At 36.6% G+C, this 23,885-nt stretch overlaps 1 protein-coding gene across 3 annotated transcripts in view; it reads left to right on the plus strand.

Moving 5' to 3' along the window:
• PLA2R1 (phospholipase A2 receptor 1) overlaps positions 1-23,885 on the plus strand; it is a 120,929-nt gene that overhangs the window by 35,373 nt on the left and 61,671 nt on the right. For 2 of the 3 annotated variants that reach the window (XM_058715182.1, XM_058715184.1), the window contains exons 4-10: positions 487-660; positions 5,455-5,568; positions 6,100-6,243; positions 8,518-8,712; positions 9,870-10,027; positions 14,053-14,151; positions 18,819-18,931. In XM_058715182.1, the coding sequence (XP_058571165.1) occupies positions 487-660; positions 5,455-5,568; positions 6,100-6,243; positions 8,518-8,712; positions 9,870-10,027; positions 14,053-14,151; positions 18,819-18,931 (997 nt within the window). The remainder of the gene's footprint in view (positions 1-486; positions 661-5,454; positions 5,569-6,099; positions 6,244-8,517; positions 8,713-9,869; positions 10,028-14,052; positions 14,152-18,818; positions 18,932-23,885) is intronic. The other variant, XM_058715183.1, reaches the window with a different exon arrangement.

Here is a 23,885-nt window from a genome sequence, read left to right on the forward strand (position 1 = left end):
AAAAAACTTATGTTCATTTCAGACTCATATTTCAACTGTATCTCTTTTATCCCACCTAGCATTTTGGTATTTGGGGGAAAAGGCTTTTTGATACAACATTTGCATGTGTCTCAAATAAACATTTAAATGCTTTCAGTATAAAGCTCTAAATGACTGCTTTTTAAGGAACTCAGATGTTATTTTCACAAATACTTCACATCTATTTCCTCCTTTTAAAAATGCCTTCTCTTATTTTCCCAGAAGGGATTGGACCTTCTTTATTGATAATTTCTTGAATTTCCTTAAATCTTGAAAGAGTTGAACCATAAAGTGCCAGTGGGATAACAATGTATACTTCATCATAAAGACCTAAAGAAGAATCAATAAGGCACTGAAGTTTTAGAGGTTGAAGTTGGAATCATTCCATTCAAATTCATTTTAGAAAAATACCTTGTTGTTTATATAAAATAGGATTATAGTTAATGTTGTAATGGACTTTGTTTTCAGCATCTGCAGAAGTGGGTTGTGATGCTGTCTGGGAGAAGGATCTCAATTCACACATTTGCTACCAATTCAACCTGCTTTCCTCTCTTTCCTGGAGTGAAGCACATTCTTCATGCCAGATGCAAGGAGGAGCTTTACTAAGTATTGCAGATGAGAACGAAGAAAACTTCATAAGGAGTAAGTAGGGGGATGATGCACACTGATATTAATGCAATTAAAATGATTTGTTAACAGTTATGTCCAGGTATGCAAAAATATATTCTGAATAAATAAAAAGTCCCTTAAAAATATTTTTTCTTTTATTAATATGGTGCCGACTCACACCCAGAATTGTGACCTGTATGCTGGGACATTCCATTTGCACCTGGGCATATATTCTTTATTTTCTCTCCCTTGGAGAAGAGGAATTGAAGCCCCAGCAAGGGACCCCGGAGAATTTGCAGCTCTAAAAGTGGATCTGGGAGACTTCTAAACTTACATACAGATTCCTGCTCTGCTGGAGATCTTAGCTATTCAGCTGCTATTAATGAATAAGTCTTTTATTAATTTTTTTCAATTTTTTAAATGTTTTATTTATTTTTGAGACAGAGAGAGGCATAGCATGAGCAGGGGAGGGGCAGAGAGAGAGGGAAACACAGAATCCAAAGCAGGCTCCAGGCTCTGAGCTGTCAGCACAGGGCCCGATGCAGGGCTTGAACCCACGGACTGTGAGATCATGACCTGAGCTGAAGTCAGACACTCAACCGACTGAGCCACTCAAGCACCCCTAAGTCCTTTATTAATTAAACAAAATCTCACCTGTCAGTCAGTATGCATAGGTACATAGGCCTTCTCTTACATGACAAAGAACTTAAATTTAGTTGGAAAAGCAAAAGCACACACATATTAACTAACAGTATAAGACAATAATATGTCAAAGAGTTATGCTAAAAGGCTGGATCTTGGGTTTTACCTATCACCTAAACTCTCCTCTTACTTCTCCTTTATAGGTTAAATATGTTTGTAGATGTATACACACAGCTTTTAAAAAAATTTTAGAAACATTTGAAAATATCACAAAATTAGTGACTCATAAGTTTCTGATGCTTTTTTTCAAATTTTATTGCACATGTAGTACATGTTTATTCTAGAATAATTTTTTTTTTTTGACAGAGAGAGAGAGCATGAGTAGGGCAGAGGGAAAGAGAATCCCAAGCAGGCTTCATATTTAGCGTGGAGTCATGACCCTGGGATCATGACCTGAGCTGAAATCAAGACTGAATGCTTAACTGACTGAGCTACCCAGGCACCCCTAGAATATTCTTCAAATTTCAAGTATAAAGATAGAAAAGTATCCCATAATTCCATAATCCAGGAGCAATCATGTTTTTCTAAAAAAAAAAAAAACAAAAACAAAACCCAAAACATGTGAAGGCATGCATGCATATACAGTGTCTATGGAAAATAGTACTGAATAAATACAGGAGGCAGTTATTTCATGGTGGTTAGGAGCAGGAACCAGAGAACCATATGCTTGAGTTTGACTCCTGCCTCTACCACTTACTAGCAGAGCTCCTCCTACAAGTGACCTAACCTCTCTGTACCTCAAATCCCCCCCTATCAAATGGAAATAATAGCCATGCTACTTGTTAGCAGTACAGATTACATGTTATGATGCAGATGAAGTCTTAGAAAATAACAAACACTCAATGTGTGTTAACCATTTAACACCTATGCACACGGTTTGATAATACGCTTGTTTCATGCACCAGCATATAATGAACATCTGCCCATGTCTATAAATATAGGTCTGTATCATGGTTTTTAATGGTTACCTAGTATTATAGGTTACCAAGAATATATTTATCTAACCCCCTACTATTAGATAGTGATAGATAGGTAAAATTATTTATTTTGTTTTTATTTATTTGTTGCTCTTATAAACCATCCCTGCACTTACCTTTGGGCATAGATCCCCAATTATTTCTCTACAAGTTTGTGGAAGTGGATTCACTGGGTGGAAGAGGAAGCTTTTGAAAGTCATCAATACCTTCCAGAAGGAACGTAACAAATGCGTGAACAGGGTAGATTTGCCCCTTTTGCCCACAGACAGGCAAAAGTGGGAAATTATGATCAAAACTGGTTTCAGTGAGTCATATTGCAGGGAAAACACCAGTTTCTAATATCATTATTAGCCTGTAATGGTTTTTACAGAAAAATTTTGCATACCATTTATGAATTATACTTGTTACCAATCTTGACTGTCAGAATTTCTAATAAGAAGGTTTGGACTTACTCATCAAACTTGAATAATGATTAAAGAAGTAAGATATGTCAGAGACTTTGATTTAAATACAACAATTCTATAATTAGACTTCGGGGATTATTTAGGAAAACAGAAGTCTATTCATAAAGACAGAACCCTGTTCTGACCATGGTATTTTTTTAATGATGAGAATAGTCTAGTTTTTTGCTAATTGCTGGTGAACATTAATAGTTATAAGGAATTATCTAAGCTGTCACAAATGCCAAGAAATATCCAAAATAATTTAGGTTTGAGTTCATTATTACAGAACTGTGAGCCAATGTAGTCGTAAAGCTAAATAAACAGCTGTTGTAACCTTAAACACACATTATAAATTACCCAATGATTTTTGTGTGTATTGTTAAAACAACTGCACAGACGGTATTTGAAATACCTCTAAGAGAATAATTAATATTTTAATATTTTAATTAGGTTATTTGAAAATACTGCTTGGCATTTGCCCTGATATGAAATGGGAAAATTTCTCTACCTTGTCAATCCATCTTCCATGCCGTCTGCTGTCATCACAATGCCCACTATTTAATCCGATAGTGTTACTGAAAGGACTAATCAAAATGACGTTAGAAAGAGACTCTGTGTAAATGCCGCAGGAATTTGGAAAGGGGGGACCAGTGAATGGTATGCTGTTTCTGTTTAGGGATTTCTGGGGTCTCAGAATTACAACCCCATTTTTTCTCTTTCCTAAGTGGGTTAAGTTCTTCCAGTTTTCCACCATGTAACTGAAATGTTCAATCACAGAGGATGCTGCTGACTCATTTATTATGTGAATACACTGGTGTTTATACTTGGGGTGGTCATACAATTGATCATTCAAACTGAGACTCGTTTTAGAATAAAAGGGGATGCGATTAGTAATTATTCTGAAACTACCAGCATAAACCATGAGTTTTCCTGACACAAGTCTTACCTGCCAGGGCCTCAGTCTCAGTCCCCTGCATTTGGTTCAAATATATTGGGTTCTGATACAGATGAACCATAAGATAAAGAGAAAAGTGCTTCCTTTTATATATTAAAAGATTAAGTGGCAACATTTGAGAGTGTCACAAAATTAGTCACTTTCACTGAGTCTCTGTCTCTTTTATTTTTTTTTACCTCCATGATCTGATGAGAAATCAACTTTTACTAAGTTTCTGAGACTTGTTTAAAATGTATCCTATAATAAATTTCGTTGGATTTTAAAGGAAGTTCTTTTCTTTTTTAAAGCAAAATAACTGAAATATAATCATAAACTATAATATACACTGTGTAGATCATTTTGAAATTATTGTGGCTTTCCTTTTGGCATTGTACATGATCAGTTTGGTGAATCCATTCTCTTTTTGGGGAGCCATAATCCCCAAATTCAGAAATATTATTAATATTTTAATTTAGTAGGTTGCATTTTACTCTCAATGTCAGTAAAATCTCTAATTATTTTAAATACTTTAAAAGCATCATTTAAACAACTATATAATATTTTTATGCAATCAAAAATATCCATCCCTTAATTTCCATTACATACTTCTCCCTGGTTCGCCTTCTACATTTTGGGCTGGCTTTTATTTATTTTTATTTCTTTTATTTTCTTTTATTCTAGAATAATTTTTTTAATTCAGGTAACAAAAGAAAAACCAAAGAAAAATTTCCCCTAATTCTCTAATTTTGAACCATGTTTTTCAGCATAGGCATACCAATATACATGTTTATACATAGCATCTCTAACAAAAGTGGGGTTAAATTAAAATGTGAGGAGCTATGGCACAGCGGTTGGGAGCAGGGGCCACAGAGGCAGCCTGACAGAAAGCCTTCTCCCAGTCCCAGCTGAAGATGCAACATTGTATGGCTCCAGCCTGCCTGGATACTCTGGTCCCTTGGATTATGCTTCTCCTCTTAGTCACACAACTCCCACTGGCTCTCACACTGGACAGCCGTCCCACCCCACCCCCATTGCTGCTTGCTTTGGCATACCTTCTTAAATTTGAGGACTCGTCTCCATTCACTAACAATAATTATGTTTTCTCTTCCTTGCTAGATCCCGATAAAAAAAGTTCTTTACATTGTTTAATTTTTTAACTGTGAAATACTTCAAAAATATTGAAAAATACAGAAAATTTTATGTGCACACACATATACCCATTATACAGATTTAACATCACTTCTTCCTATTCCCCTTACTTGGAGCCTATGGTAACCTCAGCAAACTGCAGTCCTGAGCCTCCAAGCCAAAGCTGCTACCAGGAACACATAGCAAGAGAGGACAGACAGAGGGGCACTTTCTGGAGTGGACTTCCTGGACACTTCCTCCTCCCCCATCCAAAACCCTTAATTGCATGAGTTCATGCAAATCAGATGGTCTCAGATGTGCAACCATGCACTCTTGGGTGGATTGATGATCCTTTAAAGGCAGCACTTCTGGATGCTTAGATTAAGCCCTTCACAGCTCAAGAACTGCTGTTAGTGAGCCTTTATAAGAATGCGGTGTTTCTCAAGATGCCAGAGCCTGACTTTGTTACTCTGAAGCATCAGAGTGGGGTTTAGTAGCACTTAAAACCCTTCTCTGTCATTGACTGCAATTCATTTATGACTATATCCTTCAGGAATGAGAAAACAAGAAAGAATTGTATCATTGTGGGGAGGGGGGTGTTTGTTTCCTCGTGTTCAAACTCTTATTTTTCTCTTCATTTTAGAGCACTTGGGCAGTGAAGCGGTGGAAATGTGGATAGGTCTGAATCAACTGGATGAAAATGCTGGCTGGCAGTGGTCTGATAGAACGCCGCTCAACTATCTGAACTGGAACCCAGGTACCTGCAGTGTTTTATGTGCCTTTGATGGGTAGCATTATCCCACAGCCTTACACAGCAGCTATGTCCCACACATATAGAAGTCATGTTATTTTAAAAGTGGTTTATAAACATTTTTAAGCTTGCCTGAATTCCTATAAGGCAAGCTTTTCCAGACAAGAAAATGGAGGTCAAGAAGGTAAGCTGTTTCTCCAAGGTTGCAGGAGGGTTGGTTTAGAGCCAAGACTCTAGTCAGCTGTTTTAAAAAATAGCAACAAACTGCAAATATTTCTTTAAAACAAAATCAGCTATTGCTATCTTTGAAAAATCATTTCATTGTCATGTCTGGACTTCAACTGAAAAATCATAGATATAATATAGCATCTTCTAGGATTTGTCACACATGCCAGAGAAGAGCTATCTCCTTGATGCTAAAACACCACACTTACATATGTCAAATATATCATACTTGAATAAATAAAATGACATCAATATATTTTAAACTAACCACTTTTGCCTCTAACATTAAACACACATACACTGTATTTTCAGAAATAAGTTTTGAGCCATTTGTTGAGTATCATTGTGGAACATTGAATTCATTGATGCCAAATGCCTGGCAAAGTCGGGATTGTGGGTCCACCTTGCCTTATATATGTAAAAAGTATCTAAACCACAGTGATCAAGAAGTGACTGGTAAGTGATTTTACTTTAAGTTGGCTTTATGAGTTGCTTACTTGTCATCTCAATGTATTCAAATTCATTTACATTTTTGTTAGTAATTCACAATTTAAGCAGCTAGGGCTGGGTTTTATAGTTACATGAATAAAAATATGTAAGCAGATAATATCTGTTATTCCAAAGGCACCACGAATTTAACAAATGCATTTAGGTTTTTACTAAAAACCAAAGCAAAGGACTTAAGCATAGAAGACAATTTCTGCTGCTTTTTCTTTAATTTCTTCTAATTTCTTTAATTGAGTTGTTCTGCATTAGAAAAACAAGATATGCTTCCTTTTCTAGTCTAGTTTTGAGTTTTAATGATGGTTACCTTAGAAATTAAATATAAATTAGAACACAGTTTTATAAAATTCTTTACTTCATTGATCTCCTACCATACTCTGAGTCTCTTATAACCATCCTCCTCAAAATAACATACAAAATTTTATGTGCAACTAAGACTTAAATACTACCTAATTACAATCTAATACCTAAAGCCCAATTATTTGTTTTTAAGGTCTCCTGGCTCTTTTTAGTTTCTGTGGGAGTTAATGTCTTAACACAGAAAGTAGACATAAAAACATAACCATATTTAGAAGAATCATGACCAGCATAATTAGGAACTCCAGATTTAAAATAAAAAGAATTATCATTTTTATTTATTTATAAATTTTTTTAATGTTTATTTATTTTTGCAGAGAGAGGGAGAGAGAGACAGAGCATGAGTGGGGGAGGGGCAGAGAGAGAGGGAGACACAGAATCTGAAACAGGCTTCAGACTCTGAGTTGGAAGCACAGAGCCCGATGCGGGGCTGAAGCTCACTGACAGCGAGATTGTGGCCTGAGCCGATGTCGGACGCTCAACCAACTGAGCCACCCAGGCGCCCCTAGAATTATCATTTTTAAATATTATTCCTTACAATCAGACGTTAACTTTCATTTTCCTTTAAGTGGCTAACCCTAAGTGAATGGTGGAATCAGGATGTGTGGGCGGGGGGGGGGGGGGGGGGAAGCATTGTGCCATTTTTTTATGTAGAGTTTTCACTATGTCAAGAACATGCTGAAATTGCTATCGCTATTTATGTCCTTCCCTTCCATCTCTTCCTCTCTTACTCGTTTCTTTCTTATGCCCTCCTGCCATCCTTCTTTTCTTCTCTTTTATTTACTCTAAGGTTCTACTAATTGAAGCCCAAAGACCACAAATGAGGGTAATTAAGCTAAATTAGTTTGGATTCTTTGCCGTTGCTTCAGGTTTAACAAATTCTTTCAGTGACCTAGTCCAGTGTCTTCAAACTGTTTCTGGGATCTGAAGGTTCTTTGCTTGGCTCCACCCTGCTTCAATCAGAGAAATTTCTCTTTTATCTTTTTATCTTACCCATAGAGCAAAGTTTATGGTTTTAATTTCAAAAGGGGTTCTATGACCCCTTGGTTGAAAACCACTGGGGTAGATGATATCTAAATATTTAGATATCATTTGCGCTCAGCATCCCAAAGCAATTTTAAAACAATGTCTCATTTCCCAAATAGCAGTGGAGCTATATCTAACTAAATTAGTGCTTAAGGGAGGCACTCAGTTGTAGTTAATAAAATAAAGTAAAAATGCTAATTACCAGGTTGGGGACAAGCTTCTGGAAAGGGAGAGCCAAAAGTTCGTATGCATACCACTGCCTTCCCTATTAGTGCCAAAGCATCCTGGAACTGTTCTGTAAGTCTAACCCAGGGTCCATATGAACCCAGAAGGACAACACAGACACTCAGACATACCCTAAAGGTGAAAGCTATTTGTCAACTCTGCTTTGGAGGAAGTAACCAGAATTTCAGGCTTTTTTTCAGCTGAGGATAAATATCTACATATTGTACATAAAATCTTCGGAATACCATTTATATTGTGTGTCATAATACTCATTTTTGGTGTAAAAAAATTTTCTAAATGCAGAACTCTGACTGCTAAATTTTACATCTAGCCCTGACAGTTCACTTTGGCTCATGACCTTCATCAAGTCTCCTTACCTCTTTGCACCTTAGCTCATCTGTAAAATAAAGCACTGAGATCCATTCAGTCTAGATCTAGATCCTATAGTGAATCCTTCTCAACTCTGAAGATGTAGATGATTTATATGTTATTGTTTCATATGTCTCTATTTTTCAAATTTTTAAAATAATCATATATTGATGGCAATTTCTATTAAGGCTAACAAGTAACATGTTAAAAATTGTGGAAAATGACATTGTTTTTCATTGTTTTAAAAAGAAAAAGATGCTTGGAAATATTACACTACCTACTGTGAGCCTGGCTGGAATCCTCATAATCGTAACTGCTATAAACTTCAGAAAGAAAAAAAGACCTGGAAGGAAGCTTTGCATTCTTGCCAGTCTGACAACAGCACATTAATAAACATTGCTTCATTAGCACAGGTGGAGTTTCTTATAACCCTCCTTGGAGATGGTAAGTGCCACATGTCTTTGAACTAAGAGGTATGAAATATAATGTAGTCACTATCTTTATTAGTGGAGTTGAAAAGAAGTTAAGCTATGTAAAAGTGATGACTTATGGTATATATATCTGAAGTTCCAAAAACATTAAAAAAAAACATGAAACTTAAACCTGTAATTTAGCTTTATGGCCACTAGATAGCAGTCATGTGCTATGGTCATGTGATCTAAGTAGTAATGGAATTCCTTAGATAAATAATTGGATTTTAATAACTGTAGCCAGTGAAAGGTTTGGTGGTTTTCAAGCTGTGTGCCATGGTTCAGGAATTCTAAGCTCCTGGGCCTGCACCCACCTTCCATGCATCAGAGCAGGCCTCCCCCTATGTCTTGTATTTGACATGGAATTCTTCTGAAAAACATTGAAATCACTGAGTTAGAGTAAATTTTTTTTAATGAAAAAAAAAATCTACAGAGTCTACACTGGTGACCTTTTGGAAGTTAGGTTTTAGTTTCGAGTAAAAACAAAAATCCTCTCTGTCACTTTTTCTCACCTTCTGCATTTGAGATTAAAAGAATCCTGTGGCTGCCTCTGTCTCAATAGGGGCACTTGAACGTTTCTCTCAGCCTCCTAGGGTCTTTTCACCTTACCTGGGCTGTCAAACTTTATTTACTTTTCTGGCAACCCCATTGCTCCCATTTTAATGCTTCTAAGAGTTTCTGCTCCTCTTTTTCCCATGGCAAAAAAAAAAAAAAAAAAAAAAGAGAGAGAGAGAAGTCAAGAAAAAATATATTGTAAAGATTTTTCTTTTAAAGGTCCTTTTCCTAATCCAATTGACCTTCCTATTTTTCCTTTATCTAGGCAAAAGCAAAACCATACTGATCAAATATACTTTTCAGACAGTAGCAGGAACTAATTAGAGTCCCAGCAATCTGACTTGCTCTTAAGCTTTGTCCTTGCATTGGCTTTAGCTCATACTCTGCCCCACTTACAAGGTCTGAGTCGAGCAGATGGGATAGTATAGGGGGAACAGGTTTCAGTAGATATTTTATACTGAGACTTAAAAGGTTTTATCACATGAAAAAATAAAGAAGAAATCATTTATAACAGGCCTGGTGCATTATCTCCTTTGCATTAATAGGATTCCTGTAGTTTACATTTCTCTCTTACAGAAAATGCATCAGAAACATGGATTGGTTTGAGCAGCAATAAAATTCCAGTTTCCTTTGAATGGTCCAATGGCTCTTCAGTCACCTTTACTAATTGGCACGCACTTGAGCCCCAAATTCTTCCAAATAGAAGCCAACTATGTGTCTCAGCAGAGCAATCTGTAAGTTGATTTGTTTGTTTAGTGCTCACTTTGCTGGATTTGTATTGAGGGCCACCTGCATCAGGGACGTGGGCTGTGGCAGAGACCAAGGCACAGTCCCTACTCCTCCTGGGGCTTCTACGCTAGGCAGTAAACATGCACACACAGGAGAAACATGGTAATTATAGTTGCGATCATAGCTTTGAGGAGATAGGTGATGTGATGGTGAACAACCTGGGTTGGGGCTGCTACTTCATACAGAACGGTCAGGGGAAGCTCTCCAAAGAGGTGATGTTTAAGCTAGAACTTAAAAAAACAAACAAACAAACAAACAAACAAACAAACAAAAAACCTCTGGAGGAGCAGGGGAAGAACATTCCAGCCAGGGGACAGCTACTAGTGTAAAAGCTCAAAGGCCGGCCAAGGCTTGCCATGTTTAATAATCAAAAAGGAGACCAGTGTGGCTTGAGGGGATCCTAGGAGAGGGGGCAGGAAGAATGCAAAAATGTGAAGCTTATAGTCCTGGTATAGAATGACAAAAGGACTTCAAGGAGATGAAGGGCATTGTTTGATTTACATTTTATTTTATTTTATTGTGGCTCAAACACACAAACCATGACCTGAGCCAAAGTCAGAAGCTCAACCAACTGAGCCACCCAGGTGCCCCTTGATTTACATTTTAAAAAATAACTGTGGCTGCTACATAGAGAGCAGCTTAGAGAAAGACAGAAAATGGAAGCAGAGAAACCAGTTTGGGGGCTGCTTCAGTGTTGAATTGGGGTAGTGAATATAGAGACAAGGAGAGAAATTCAAAGATCCCTTGGAGGATAGGAATTGTTGCTAGTAGATGTGGGGTGAGAGAGGAATAGGTTTTTGGCTTGAGCAACCACCATGTTTGTGGATGATGGTGCCATTGACCACCGTGGTGAAGATGTAAGGGGAAGATCTGAGGTGTCAGGAAATTACTCTAGAGACTGATGATTTTTAAGCTCCATTATCCTATTAACATAAAAGGATTTCTACAATGTGTGTAACCTCATTGAAAACTGTGAATCAATGGAAAATCTTGCTCTTTTCCTCACAAGAATGTAATGGTCCTGGTGGCCTTAACATCACACTTATTTCTATGCCCTAATCTCTCATTTATCTAAAACATCTGATTTAATCCGAAGTCATTTGAAGGGTTTATTATATGTTTAAAGTAGACTTAATCTCTTTGATCAGATAGTTACTAAACTCACTGGCTGAGTTTTAAGTCATTAGGATTTGGTAGGCATTCTCACTCTTACCACCAGGAAGACACCATGTCAAGTGCAGTTAATTAAATGTTACTTAAGTAGCTGGACAAAGTAATGGCACCAACCAAACATAGAAAATTTCTAAGCACTTACTTTGATGGCACATTTCATTGTTTCCCCTTTTAGGTTGTTATAGATATGCTCAGTTACAATTAAAATGCCAAGGTAGTTCTCAAGTCACATTTGAAAAGGGACAAACAATGACCTCTCTAAATGTTTATCTTGCGTCTAACTCTGCTGAAAGCCATCACTGTTTATTCTACAATATTTGACGCTTTATTGGTTCATTGGTTTTGAGATAATTAAGACGACCTTCATTTCCTACTGACATTCTCCTTTTACATTTGACAGACATTGGTTATTTCACTTAGCAAGTTCACAGAACAGGAGCCAACATTTGAACATAAATTATTTTTAAGAAAGAACAGGTATTAATACTATAGGATGTGTCAGGACAATGCTGCTGTAAGTGTGATACTTTGGGTCCTCCTTTCTGGCAGCTTAGTGGCTCCTTAAATAGTAAATGCATAAAAAGTAACATTCATTCCCATGAAGTAGAACTCAACATGAATATGATTATTGTAATTAACAAGTTACCTAAGCATGGTTGATGCCTAATTTGAATGTGAGAGCCTAGGAAACTTTCTCCATTCATCCATCCATCCAATTGTTATTAAGCAAATACAGTAGGCCTAACAGTATCCTTTAACTGGATGGCTTGCTAGAAGACTCCATGATGGTGGGCTATAGGGCTGCTCTGTAAGATGAAGGTGTCAGCCTCCTACCCAGTATGTATATTCCCCTAAAAACCTGCATGCCTGAGATACCACCTAAAATTTGAATTGTGTGGTTTTAGCCTAAAGGTCTGATTTGTGTTAACAAATCCTTTGGGAGGATAAAATTTTAATCTGTTAGCAGTTATTGTATTTCATTATTAATGTAGGTTGTTTGAGCAGCTATCTGCAGAACTAGAAGACGTGAAAGTATCCACCTGTCATATAAAGAAGAAATGGGGTGGGGCTTTGGAAACTTAGTGATAAAGAAGGACATTATGGCTTGAGCACAAAGTTCATCTATGATAATGTTATCTAGGGTGATTCATGGTAGCTTCCAGGCATTTCCCCAGCATTAGGTTTATATATGTAAGTAGCAAACATTCCATTTAATATTTAGAAGTGGTTGAAGAAAGGAAGCAGCAGTCTCACTTGGTCACGAGGATAGTTTCCAAAGTGTGGTCCCCAGACCAGCAGCATCAATCAATTGAAACCTTGTCAGAAATGCAAATTCTTGTGTCCTACCTGACCTGTGAAATGAGACACACTGATCATGAGGCCCCATCATCTGCACTTTAGTAATCCTTTCAAATAATTCTGGTGCACAGTAAAGATTGAGAATCCCTGCTCTAACCCATCTTTTTAAAAGAAAAGTTGAGAGCAGCTTAATGTAAATCTAGGCTGAGCCTGGTATTAAATCCTAGTTTCCAGTTTTACTGACTATAAAACTTTGCACAAAGTATTAAACCTTACCTTTAAAATAGGAATGATAATGCCTACCTCACAGAAATGTTGAAATTATACATGAAAATCACACAATATTAAGCCTGGCACACTATCAAGAAACATTAATGGCCCCTCCCCTCCTATCCACCACTCTGGGATTGTGCATCTTGTAATTGTTCACATGCTGGAGAGAGCAGGGCCTCCCACTCTCATGTAGAGAGAGTATCAACTCTTCTAATGACAACACAAGGTCCTGACTCATTACCCCATACTGAAACACTTATTATTAATCATATTTTTTATTTAAATAACTGAAACAATCCAGTGAAGAAATGGGTAGAAGACATGAATAGACACTTCTCTAAAGAAGACATCCAGATGTCCAACAGACACATGAAAAGATGCTCAACATTACTCCTTGTCAGGGAAATACAAGTCAAAACCACACTGAGATACCACCTCATGCCAGTCAGAGTGACTAAAATGAACAAATCAGGAGACTATAGATGCTGGCAACGATGTGGAGAAACGGGAACCCTCTTGCACTGTTGGTAGGAGTGCAAACTGGTGCAGCCCCTCTGGAAAACAGTGTGGAGGTTCCTCAAAAAATTAAAAATAGATCTACCCTATGACCCAGCAATAGCACTGCTAGGAATTTACCCAAGGGATACAGAAGTGCTGATGCATAGGGGCACATGTACCCCAATGTTTATAGCAGCACTTTCAACAATAGCCAAATTATGGAAAGAGCCTAAATGTCCATCAACTGATGAATGGATAAAGAAGATGTGGTTTATATATACAATGGAATAGTACTTGGCAATGAGAAAGAATGAAATCTGACCATTTACAGCAACATGGATGGAACTGGAGGATATTATGCTAAATGAAATAAGTCAGGCAGAGAAAGACAGATACCATATGTTTTCACTCTTATGTGGATCCTGAGAAACTTAACAGAAGACCATGGGGGGGTGGAAGGGGGAAGAAAAAAGTTACAGAGAGGGAGGGAGGCAAACCATAAGAGACTCCTAAATATTGAGAACAAACTGAGGGTTGATGGGGGGTGGGGGAGAGGGGAAAGTGGGTGATGGGCATTGAGCAGAGCACCTGTTGGGATGAGCACTGGGTGTTGTATGGAAACAAATTTGACAATAAATTATATTTTAAAAAAAGAAAATAACTGATGTTGCCTATCAGCATCAATAATGAAGTTAATTCATCCATCTTGTAACATGTTTCCCCTTAGGAGGGGCACTGGAAAGTTAAAAATTGTGAAGAAACACTTTTTTACGTTTGTAAGAAAGCAGGTCATGTCCTTTCTGACACTGAATCAGGCTGTCAAAAGGTAAGTGCTGTTAACATTACATTTAGGTGTATTGAATGCATAACTAGAATAATTTATGCAACAGCAATTTAAACAATGTCTCCCTCTCATACCTACTTTTGCTCCCTCCTCCCTTTCTTTCCCCTCCCTCCCTATCACTTTTCTTTCTTTCCTTCCCTCCCTTTTTTTTTTTTTTTTTGACTGTGGGCTACTTTTAACAAACCAAGCAGTTATCAGCTGGGAGGATATGAAGGGTTTACAGCCCTGCAAAGATTGTTGTCTTGCCATCCTCTTCAACCTAAACTACTTTTCTTTTGAAATAAAAAATATAAAGGTCCTGTTATCCCATCTGTACAAACAATGACTGTCATGTGATGCCCCATCTCACAGGTGGTTTTCATAGTCTCCCAGTGAGGACTGTCAGAGTGAAAAAAAAATGCATTCCTTTGATGGAGAGTGAACTTCTTCACTCAGACTCCTGACTTCCTTTTCACTCATCTTAAACTTAAATATTTGAATAGAATACAATAATGGTGAGAAGTGCATGTTTGCAATATATTTATTAGTTGGGAAAGAGATAATAAAAATACTTTAATATTTTAACTAATAAATTATTTTTGGTACTTAACATAATTATTCTCAGTACTTAAAGTAATAAAAAATACATAACACTTCAGGTTTAAAATTAAAAGGTAGAAGGTTATGTTTTAAATTTCTTCAAATATATTCAGTATCCTTGAGTAAAGTTCTCAACACATTCATTCCCTGCCTCTCTCTCTCTCTCTCTCTCTCTCTCTCTCTCTCTCTCTCACACACACACACACACACACACACACACTAAACAATTAAATTTAAATATTGGATATTTGTATGCATCTCAAAAATTTCCCAAACCTGAATTTTTATGCAATTCTTAAATATTTTCTCTTCTAATCCAGGTATTTATGTTTCAATGAGGCAATGACCCATCTTTCCAAGAAACTGTATTTTATTCAGTAATCAGTGTAAACATATGAATTACTCTTCCTACTTTAGGTCAACAATACCTATGCCATAGCTGACATACTACCAAACATTTTATCTAATGATTACAGTTCCTGAAGTTAGAGCTGATCACTGATCTATAGCTGATCAGAAATATTGAAAAAAAATATTTGTCTTATTGTGGTTTTCAAAGCAACTCAACATGTTGTATTTGTGTTGAAAAGGAAATTAACTCCTTACACAGCAAAAACAGAACTGATGTTCTATTCAAACTTTTGTACACAGCTTCCCTTTTCTGGCCAGTATTACTAGTATTTAAGGTTCAGAGTAAAACTGGAGTTCAGATCCCATTCTCTAACTTTATGGTGAAACTCTCATTAAGTTCTTTATGAATCAATCTGTGAATGTGGTTTCAAAAGTTTCCTTTCCTTTAGCCCACTGCTTCACTGCACTTCTCTAAACAGTCTGTATGTGTAAAATCAACTTATAAAATATTTCTCACACCATGCACAAAAATAAATTTAAAATGGATTAATGAGCTACATATGAGACCTGAAATCATAAAAATAGTAGAAGAGAACAAAAGCAGTAATTTCTTTGACATCAGCAGTCGAAACATTTTTCTAGATATGTCTGTTAAGGCAAGGGAAACAAAATTAGAAATAAACTATTAAGACTACATCAAAATAAAAATCTTTTCCACAGTGGAAAAAAAAAATCAAAAAAACAAAAAAGCAACCTACTGAGTGGGAAAAGATATTTGGAAATGGTACATCCAATAAGGAGTTAATATCCAAGATATATAAAGAATGTATACAAGTAAACACCAAAAAAACACACACACACAAAAAAAAAAAAAAACAAAAAAAAGGCCTCCAAATAATCTGATTAAAAATGGGCAGAGGACCTGAATAGACATTTTTTCCAAAAAAGACATACAGATGGCCAACAGATACATGAAAAGATGTGTAGCATCACTCATCATCAGGGAAGTGCATATCAAAACCACAATGAGGTATCACCTTCACCTGTCAGAATGGCTAATATCAATAACACAAGAAATAACCAGTGTTCGTGAGGATGTGGGAAAAATAAGGAGCCCTCATGAACCCATGCACTCTTAGTGGGAATGTAAATTGGTACAGCCACTGTGGAAGAAAGTATGGGGGTTCCTCAAAAATTAAAAATAGGAACACCACATGATCCAGTAATTCTAATACTGGATATTTACCCAAAGAAAGCAAAAATGCTAATTTAAAAGGATATGTTTCTATGTTTATTGCAACATTATTTACAATAGCCAAGATATGGAAGCAGCCTAAGTGTCTATCAATAGATGAATGGATAAGGAAGATGTGTTGTACACACACACACACACACACACATTACACAACCATAAAAAAGGATGAGATCGTGCCATTTACAATAACATGAATGGACCTAGAGGGTATGATGCTAAGTGAAATAAGCCTGAGAAAGACAAATACCATATGATTTCACTTATATGTAGAATCTAAAAGAGTAAATTAATAAACAAAAAGCAGAATCAGACCTATAAACACAGAGAACAAACTGATGGTTGTCTAGCAGAGGGGGTGGGGAATGGGCAAAATGAGTGATGGCTGTAGCCTTCAGTTATGGAATGAATAAGTCACAGGAGTAAAAAGCACTACACAAGGGAGAAAATTTTCTTGATAATTTCAAAGCAAAAAAAAAACACAAAAAACCACCCCCTGCTCTGAGGCATTTTTTGGGGATTGTATAATATGAGCAATTGTTTCAGTACTGTCATCATCATCATTTCATTTAAAATGAAATGGCACCTCATGTACAAAAGATATTCACAGATACAATCAATTATTCTTCCCACTTTCATTGTGTGGACAAAGGCTTGTAGTAAGGAGCCTTTGTTTTTCTGGTTATTACTATGCCACATCCCCCACCCCCTTTCCTAGAGTCTGTTCAGTTCTCAGATTTTTGGTTTTACTAAGCAGCCTGTGATCTGAAAACTACTAATGAAGAAGGAATACTTTGTTAGAAAGGTCAAATTGTCAGCCTTCCTCCGCCTGTCCTTCCAAATACAAAAGCAGTCTAACCTCCCACCCCATCTGGAGTGATCCGGGGGTTCTGGCTGGAGCTGTCAATTACTCACACAGATGAGGTTATGGGGAAGAAGATCAGGGAGTGAGTTCAGAGCACATTGTGGCTGGCTGGATGTGGAACTCCTGTGATCCACACCTCATTTAATAATATGTTTTGAAAAAAATAACTGAGTTCTAAAATAAGGTTTTCTTTAATTTACTGCAAGACAGAGACCTTTTCTAAGAAATATAGCAGAAGTCATTTTATATCTGATCAAAATCTGGCAAGTATTGGCATCACACAGACACAGAATAAAGTGTATTTTAAAACTGGCAAATACATAAAAATAGATAGATATAAGTGATGTGATTTTATAATATTGAAAGAAAAGAGACTAAAATAACTCAGTGAAAATATAGAAGACTAATGAATACATGTCTCCTGTACTGTATGATTTTAAAGAACAGAGATACCCTTCAATGCTCTCAGGGCGGAGGTATGGAACTACACATTTATCATTTTTGTCTAAGTGCCAAAGCTTGCTTTCTTTCTGTCTCAAAGGCTAGCCAGTTGGTTTAGGAATAATTTTTACAAATATATATATTTGTTTGTATATATATGCATATATTTATATATGTTTGTATTATTTATATTTAAAATATATATACAACATATTGTATATATACATATAAATATATTATATATACATAAATATACATATATATGTATATATTTATGTGTATGCATATATATGTGTATATATATACATATATAAATACATACATATATGTTTATGTGTGTATATATAATATATAAATGTATATGTAATATACATATTTATATAATATACATTTATATATTGTATACATTTATTTAGCCAGTCTCTATTTGGAAACATTATGATCTACCCAAGACCATCCGGCTTACACCAGAATTGGGTTCCAGACCAGCTTGTCCACTAGCTTGTGACTTCTTCTAGGTCTCTAACCTCAGTGAATCTCAGTGGGATAACATGAAATAAGCAATATGAAACAAAGTTGAAAAGATGTATACACTATTATCTAGATACATATGTCCTCCTTGCTCATATTGAGTTCCTGGCTCTATTTAAGGCCTCTGCCTGCATTGTCTCCCTTTGATTCTCAGAACAACTCCATGGACACTATTATTATCTTCATTTTACAAAGGAGAAAATTAAGACATGTAGAGATTATATAAAGTTGCACACTAGTAGAGCCAGTATTCAAACCCATGCCTTCTGCCTTCAAACCCAACAGTCTTGGTTTCTACTATCCTGTAGGAAGCATTTGTATGAAACTCTGTAAGTCTGAACAGAGAGAGAGAAAGAGATCTTGAGTGAGTGCTCCTTTATTTCATTTTAGATTTTAAGATTTCCAGTTAATTAAAACTTTCAGGTTTTAATAATTAAATAAATATAGAAGTGGCTGTAGCTAATGGCATTACCAGGTAGAATACAAAGATTTCAAGACAAAAACTCAAGTTTTGAGTTTTGAGTGGGTCAGAGAAGGAAGTTATGTACAAGTAGTAAATAAGAATACACAAAAACACTATTTTGCTGTTTAAATCATTTATGTATTTAATTTTCTATTTCCTTTTCGAAGGGATGGGAGAGACATGGTAGATTCTGTTACAAAATTGACACTGTCCTTCGAAGCTTTGACCATGCCTCCAGTGGTTATTACTGTCCTCCTGCACTTGTAACCATTACAAACAGGTAAGATAGAAATTTTCTGTCAGAGACATGACTGTACTTTTTTGACAGGAGGGCTCCTGGGATGATAAAATCTAGCCATAATCAGTAACTTGTCAAAATCCAAACTGTACAGTAGAATATTAAATTATTTAAACTATTGATTGAGATGAATTTAAATCACACAATGTTATTCCTAAATCAATTTTTGAGTAACCGAGTAAAATTTAAGATGACTTTTACCTTCCATAAAGATGTATTAATTATTTAGTTTTGAATATATATTCAGTCAGATTTTATCTAAATGCATATAATGGAAAAGAAATATGTTATTTAAAAACTATGTTTTTAATGTAATGTGTGTGAGTTATGTGAGGTTATTTTGAAGAACAAAAGTAAGTATAGCTAAACTGTGGAGTATTTTCAAATGCTTCCCCATTGCTTCTTAGCTCTATATTTGTTTAGATATAGACTTCTCTGTTCACAGGTGTCTTCTCCATAGTAACAGAGAAACTGCCCTTTTGACACTCCACAGAATTTGCAATATGCTATAGATTTGTAATAGGGAATAAAAGTACTAACAGCAGAAGTGACCTCAGTGTCACTATCAATGCCAGGAGAACAATGAGGGCTGGGAAAATGACTCCTCCAAACTGAAGACAGAAACAAGGTAGAACCCTTCTGTGGTTGCTTGGAAAACTATACCTGCAAAGCTAGTCATTTGCTTTTTTACTGAGGCTATTGCCTTTAAAAATATACACCGAAGACCAGAAACAAGACAATTGATACTATAGTCTTACCTAGAGACTCTTACCCATAGGTCTAACCTGTAGGAGGAATTATGTGCTTTGTCTGCTCTCCCCACAGAGGAAGTCAACATGCAAAGCCACCGGTATTTCCCGTTTCCTCTTATTTTCTTTCCCAGTCTTTCCTCCAAACCATGCACAGAATGCGTGTGCATGCACATGCCGACACACACACCCACACCCACACACACACACGCGCGCGCGCACACACACACACACACACACACACACACAATGACTGGATTGACAGCAGTTTCAAAATAAATTGCCTGGCAAAACATTCTGTGCTCAGGAGTCCCTTCCTTCAGCAGTAGTACCACCCTTGATGTATCCCAGTGTTGTTTTTAGTTCTACCTTCCTCCTCCCCAGAATAGCTGGCAGGCAGAAAGAAGCCTTTATCCTCAACTTGCTCACCCACCCAAAAGATTTCAAAAGCACCTTGGGGTAGAGGTCCTCCAGGAAGTGAGCCAACACTGGACTTTATTCAGGAGCCTGATCAGTGAAGCTATCTATGCTCTTTTGTTAATTATAACATAATTATGTTTTTCACTAAAGAAAATTGTCTAATTGTTTCACCTGTTTCTTATGTCTTATTCTTTCTTTCCTTTTTTTTTTGTGTGTAATATTCATTGAATACCTGTCACATACCTGGCACTGTGCTAATTACTTTTCAAATGCTATCTAGACAATGCAAAAAAAGCAATAGTCAAGCATTTATTAGAAAATTATTTATTAAATATCTATATTGTGAGAGGCACCATATTAAACACTGGCATGCTGTACAAAAGAAATAAAAGGCATGTTATTATTGTCCTGGTGCCACTTGCAGGCCAGCAGCTAAAGAGGAAGAATATAGAAACATAGTGAAGAAGATGGAAGAACACACTAAATGGATAAATTCAAAGTGACATTACAGATAACCTATAATGCCATAGTGACCCAAGTAGGGCAGAAATCTGTTAGCGTTCAAATGCTTCCTTTCCTTTCCTTTCCTTTCCTTCCCTTCCCTTCCCTTCCCTTCCCTTCCCTTCCCTTTTTTTTTTTTTGAGAGAGAGAGAGAGAGCGCGTGAAAGCAGGGAAGAGGGGCAGAGGGAGAGAGAGAGAATCTTAAATCTTAAGCAGGCTCCATACTCAGTGCACGGAGCCCAAGGCAGGGCTCCATCCCATAACCCTAAGATCATGACCTGAGCCAAAATCAAGAGTGGATGCTCAACCAACTGAGCCAGCCAGGGGCCCCCAGATACTTCATTTTCTAAGAATCCTGGAGATCTCATACAAATAAAGTGTCTGGAAAAAAAATCTACTTGGTTTCATTTCCCCCAAAACTGGATACAAGAAGATGTTATAAATAATTTGTTTCTTTGATAAACTATATTCAGTAGTCAATATTAATTGACTACTGTACGGTCTAACTCCACAACAGAACTATAGGATAAATAAGTTTGTTTTCATTCTATCCACAACCTTGTAGGCCCACTCAGGTGACTTTGTGCCAGAATGCTACTCAATGACCAGTCAAGATCCTGCATTGCTACCATTAGCCCCAGTGAAGCATCTCTCCTAGACAGTTACCACACATGTACACGGCCCTGCAAACATGTCTATATCCAAAGCAGTGACTCCAACAAAGGAAATGCAAGTTGAGGAAAGGAAGGGGCCCATGCTCTTAACTGTTATTCATTCAGATTCCACCAGGTAAGAAACAAAGCCTCACACTATACCCTACTCTTTGAGTGACAATGCACCACAAAATTTTTCAACAGCATCTTTTGTCTGAGAAGGTTGGGCAGCAGATGGAAAGTCTCCTCAAATCCAGAAGTGTCCACTAGCAGCCTGGATAATCATTTTCTTCCATTACTGATTTCCTGTTTGAGTTAAGACACTCCTGTCACTCACCAGTGCCCAACCTTGTAGTTGCTAATTGATTTTCCACTCTTCTGCACAATTGAGCCACAGATTCGATGGGCACAATTAGAACCACCTGCTACAAATTACTTATTTCTTTTGTTATCGGGCAACTGCTCCTGGTATTGGACTTTTTAACACTTTGTGGAATAGAGAGGGAAAGAAAAATAGACCCTTATTTCTGAATAACAGAATGTTATTTTCTTCCTGTTACAAAATATTTTCAGGCCTGGACACTTTACTTCCAGATAGGGCATGACTATAAATCTTGAGTTCCAGAGTTACCATGGATAATTGTCTAAATGCATGTGTATCTAAATTTTAAATCAATCAGCCATGGAATATTTAGTACAAAATAATCCAGGGGCGCCTGGGTGGCTCAGTTGGTTAAGCGTCCAACTTCGGCTCAGGTCATGATCTCGCATTTTGTGGGTTCAAGCCCTGCATCAGGCCCTGTGCTGACAGCTCAGAGCCTGGAGCCTGCTTCAGATTCTGTGTTTCCCTCTCTTTCTGCCCCTCCCCTGCTCTCACTCTGTCTCTCTCTCTCTCTCCAAAAATAAATAAACATTAAAAAAATAAATAATAATAATAATCCAAATTACATTCAATTTTGTGAATTTTACCAATAGTAAGAAATCCTACAATATCTCATTTTCTGCTAGATTTAAATCTGCATTATTTCCAAGCAATTTTACAGCTCTGCTATTTTCCTGCAACCCCCACACCCTCTAAATACATTTGCAGTTAATTTTTTATTGTGATAAAACATAAAATTTATCATTATAACCAATTTTTAAGTGTATAGTTCAACAGCATTAAGTACAGTTTTAATAGTGCACAATCATCACCACCATCCATCTCCCTAAATTTTTGCATCTTTCCAAACTGAAATTCTGTGTCCGTTAAATAACCACTCCCCATTTCCCCTTGCCCCCAGCTTTGGGGAACCATCATTCTACTTTCTGTCTATGAGGTTGACTAAAGTTAACTCGTAAGTGGAATCACATAGCAGTCATCTTATTGTGCCTGGCTTATTTCACTTAGTCCAATGTCCTCCAGGTTAATCGATGTGTCAGAATTTTAACATGTGTCAGAATTTCCTTCCTTTTTGAGGCTGAATAATATTCCATAATATGTATATGTCACATTTTGTTCACCCATTCATATAATAGACATGAGATACTTCCACCTTTTAGCTATTGTGAATAATGCTGCTGTAAACATGAATGTACAAATATCTTTAGAGTCCCTGCTTTCAATTCTTTTGGGTCATATACCCAGAAGTGGAATTTCTGGATGATACGATAATTCTATTCTTAATTTTTTGAGGAACAGACATACTGGTTTCCATATCAGCAGCACCATTTTACACTCCCACAAGCAGTGCACAGGGGGTTCCAATTCCTCCAGGTCTTAGCCATCCATCTGTTATTTTGTTTTTGTATAATAGCCATCCTGATGGGTATGAAATGGTATCTCATTGTGGTTTCAACTTGCACTTCCTTAATGATTAGTGATGTTGAGTGTCTTTTCATGTGCTTATTGGCATCTGTATATCTTCCTTGGAGAAATGTCTATTCAAGTCCTTTACCTTTTTTTAATTGGAGTGTTTATTCTTTGTTGTTGAGTTGTAGCAGTTCTTTATATATTCTGGATATTACTCCCTTATCAGATACATACTTTGCAAATACTTTCTCCTACTCCATGGGGTGCCTTTTCACTCTGTTGATGTCCTTTGATGCACAAAGTTTTTAATTCTGATTAAATCCAATATATCCATTGTTTTAATTTATTTTTTTAATTTACATCCAAGTTAGTTAGCATATAGTGCAACAATGATTTCAGGACTAGATTCCTTAATGCCCTTTACCCATTTAGCCCATTGCCCCTTCCACAACCCCTCCAGTAACCCTCCATTGTTCTCCATATTTAAGTCTATCCATTCTTATTTTTTTGCCGGTGTTTTTGGTGTCATATCCAAGAAATCATTGCCACATTCAGTGTCATGAAACATTTCCCCTATGTTTTCTTCTAAGAGTTTTATAATTTTAGCTCTTGTGTTTGGTCTTTGATTCACTTTCAGTTAATTTTCGTAAATGGTATAAAGTAAGAAGAGTCTAGTTGCATTCTTCTGCATGTGGATATCCAGTTTTCCCAATATTAATGTTGAAAAGATTGTCCTTTTCCCATTGAACAGTCTTGGCACCCTTGTGGAAAATCATTGGACTATATCTACAAGGGTTTACTTCTGGGTTCTTTTCTCTATT

The sequence above is a fragment of the Neofelis nebulosa genome, chromosome 2 (genome assembly GCF_028018385.1).
Source record: "Neofelis nebulosa isolate mNeoNeb1 chromosome 2, mNeoNeb1.pri, whole genome shotgun sequence".
In the NCBI taxonomy this organism is placed as follows: domain Eukaryota; kingdom Metazoa; phylum Chordata; class Mammalia; order Carnivora; family Felidae; genus Neofelis; species Neofelis nebulosa.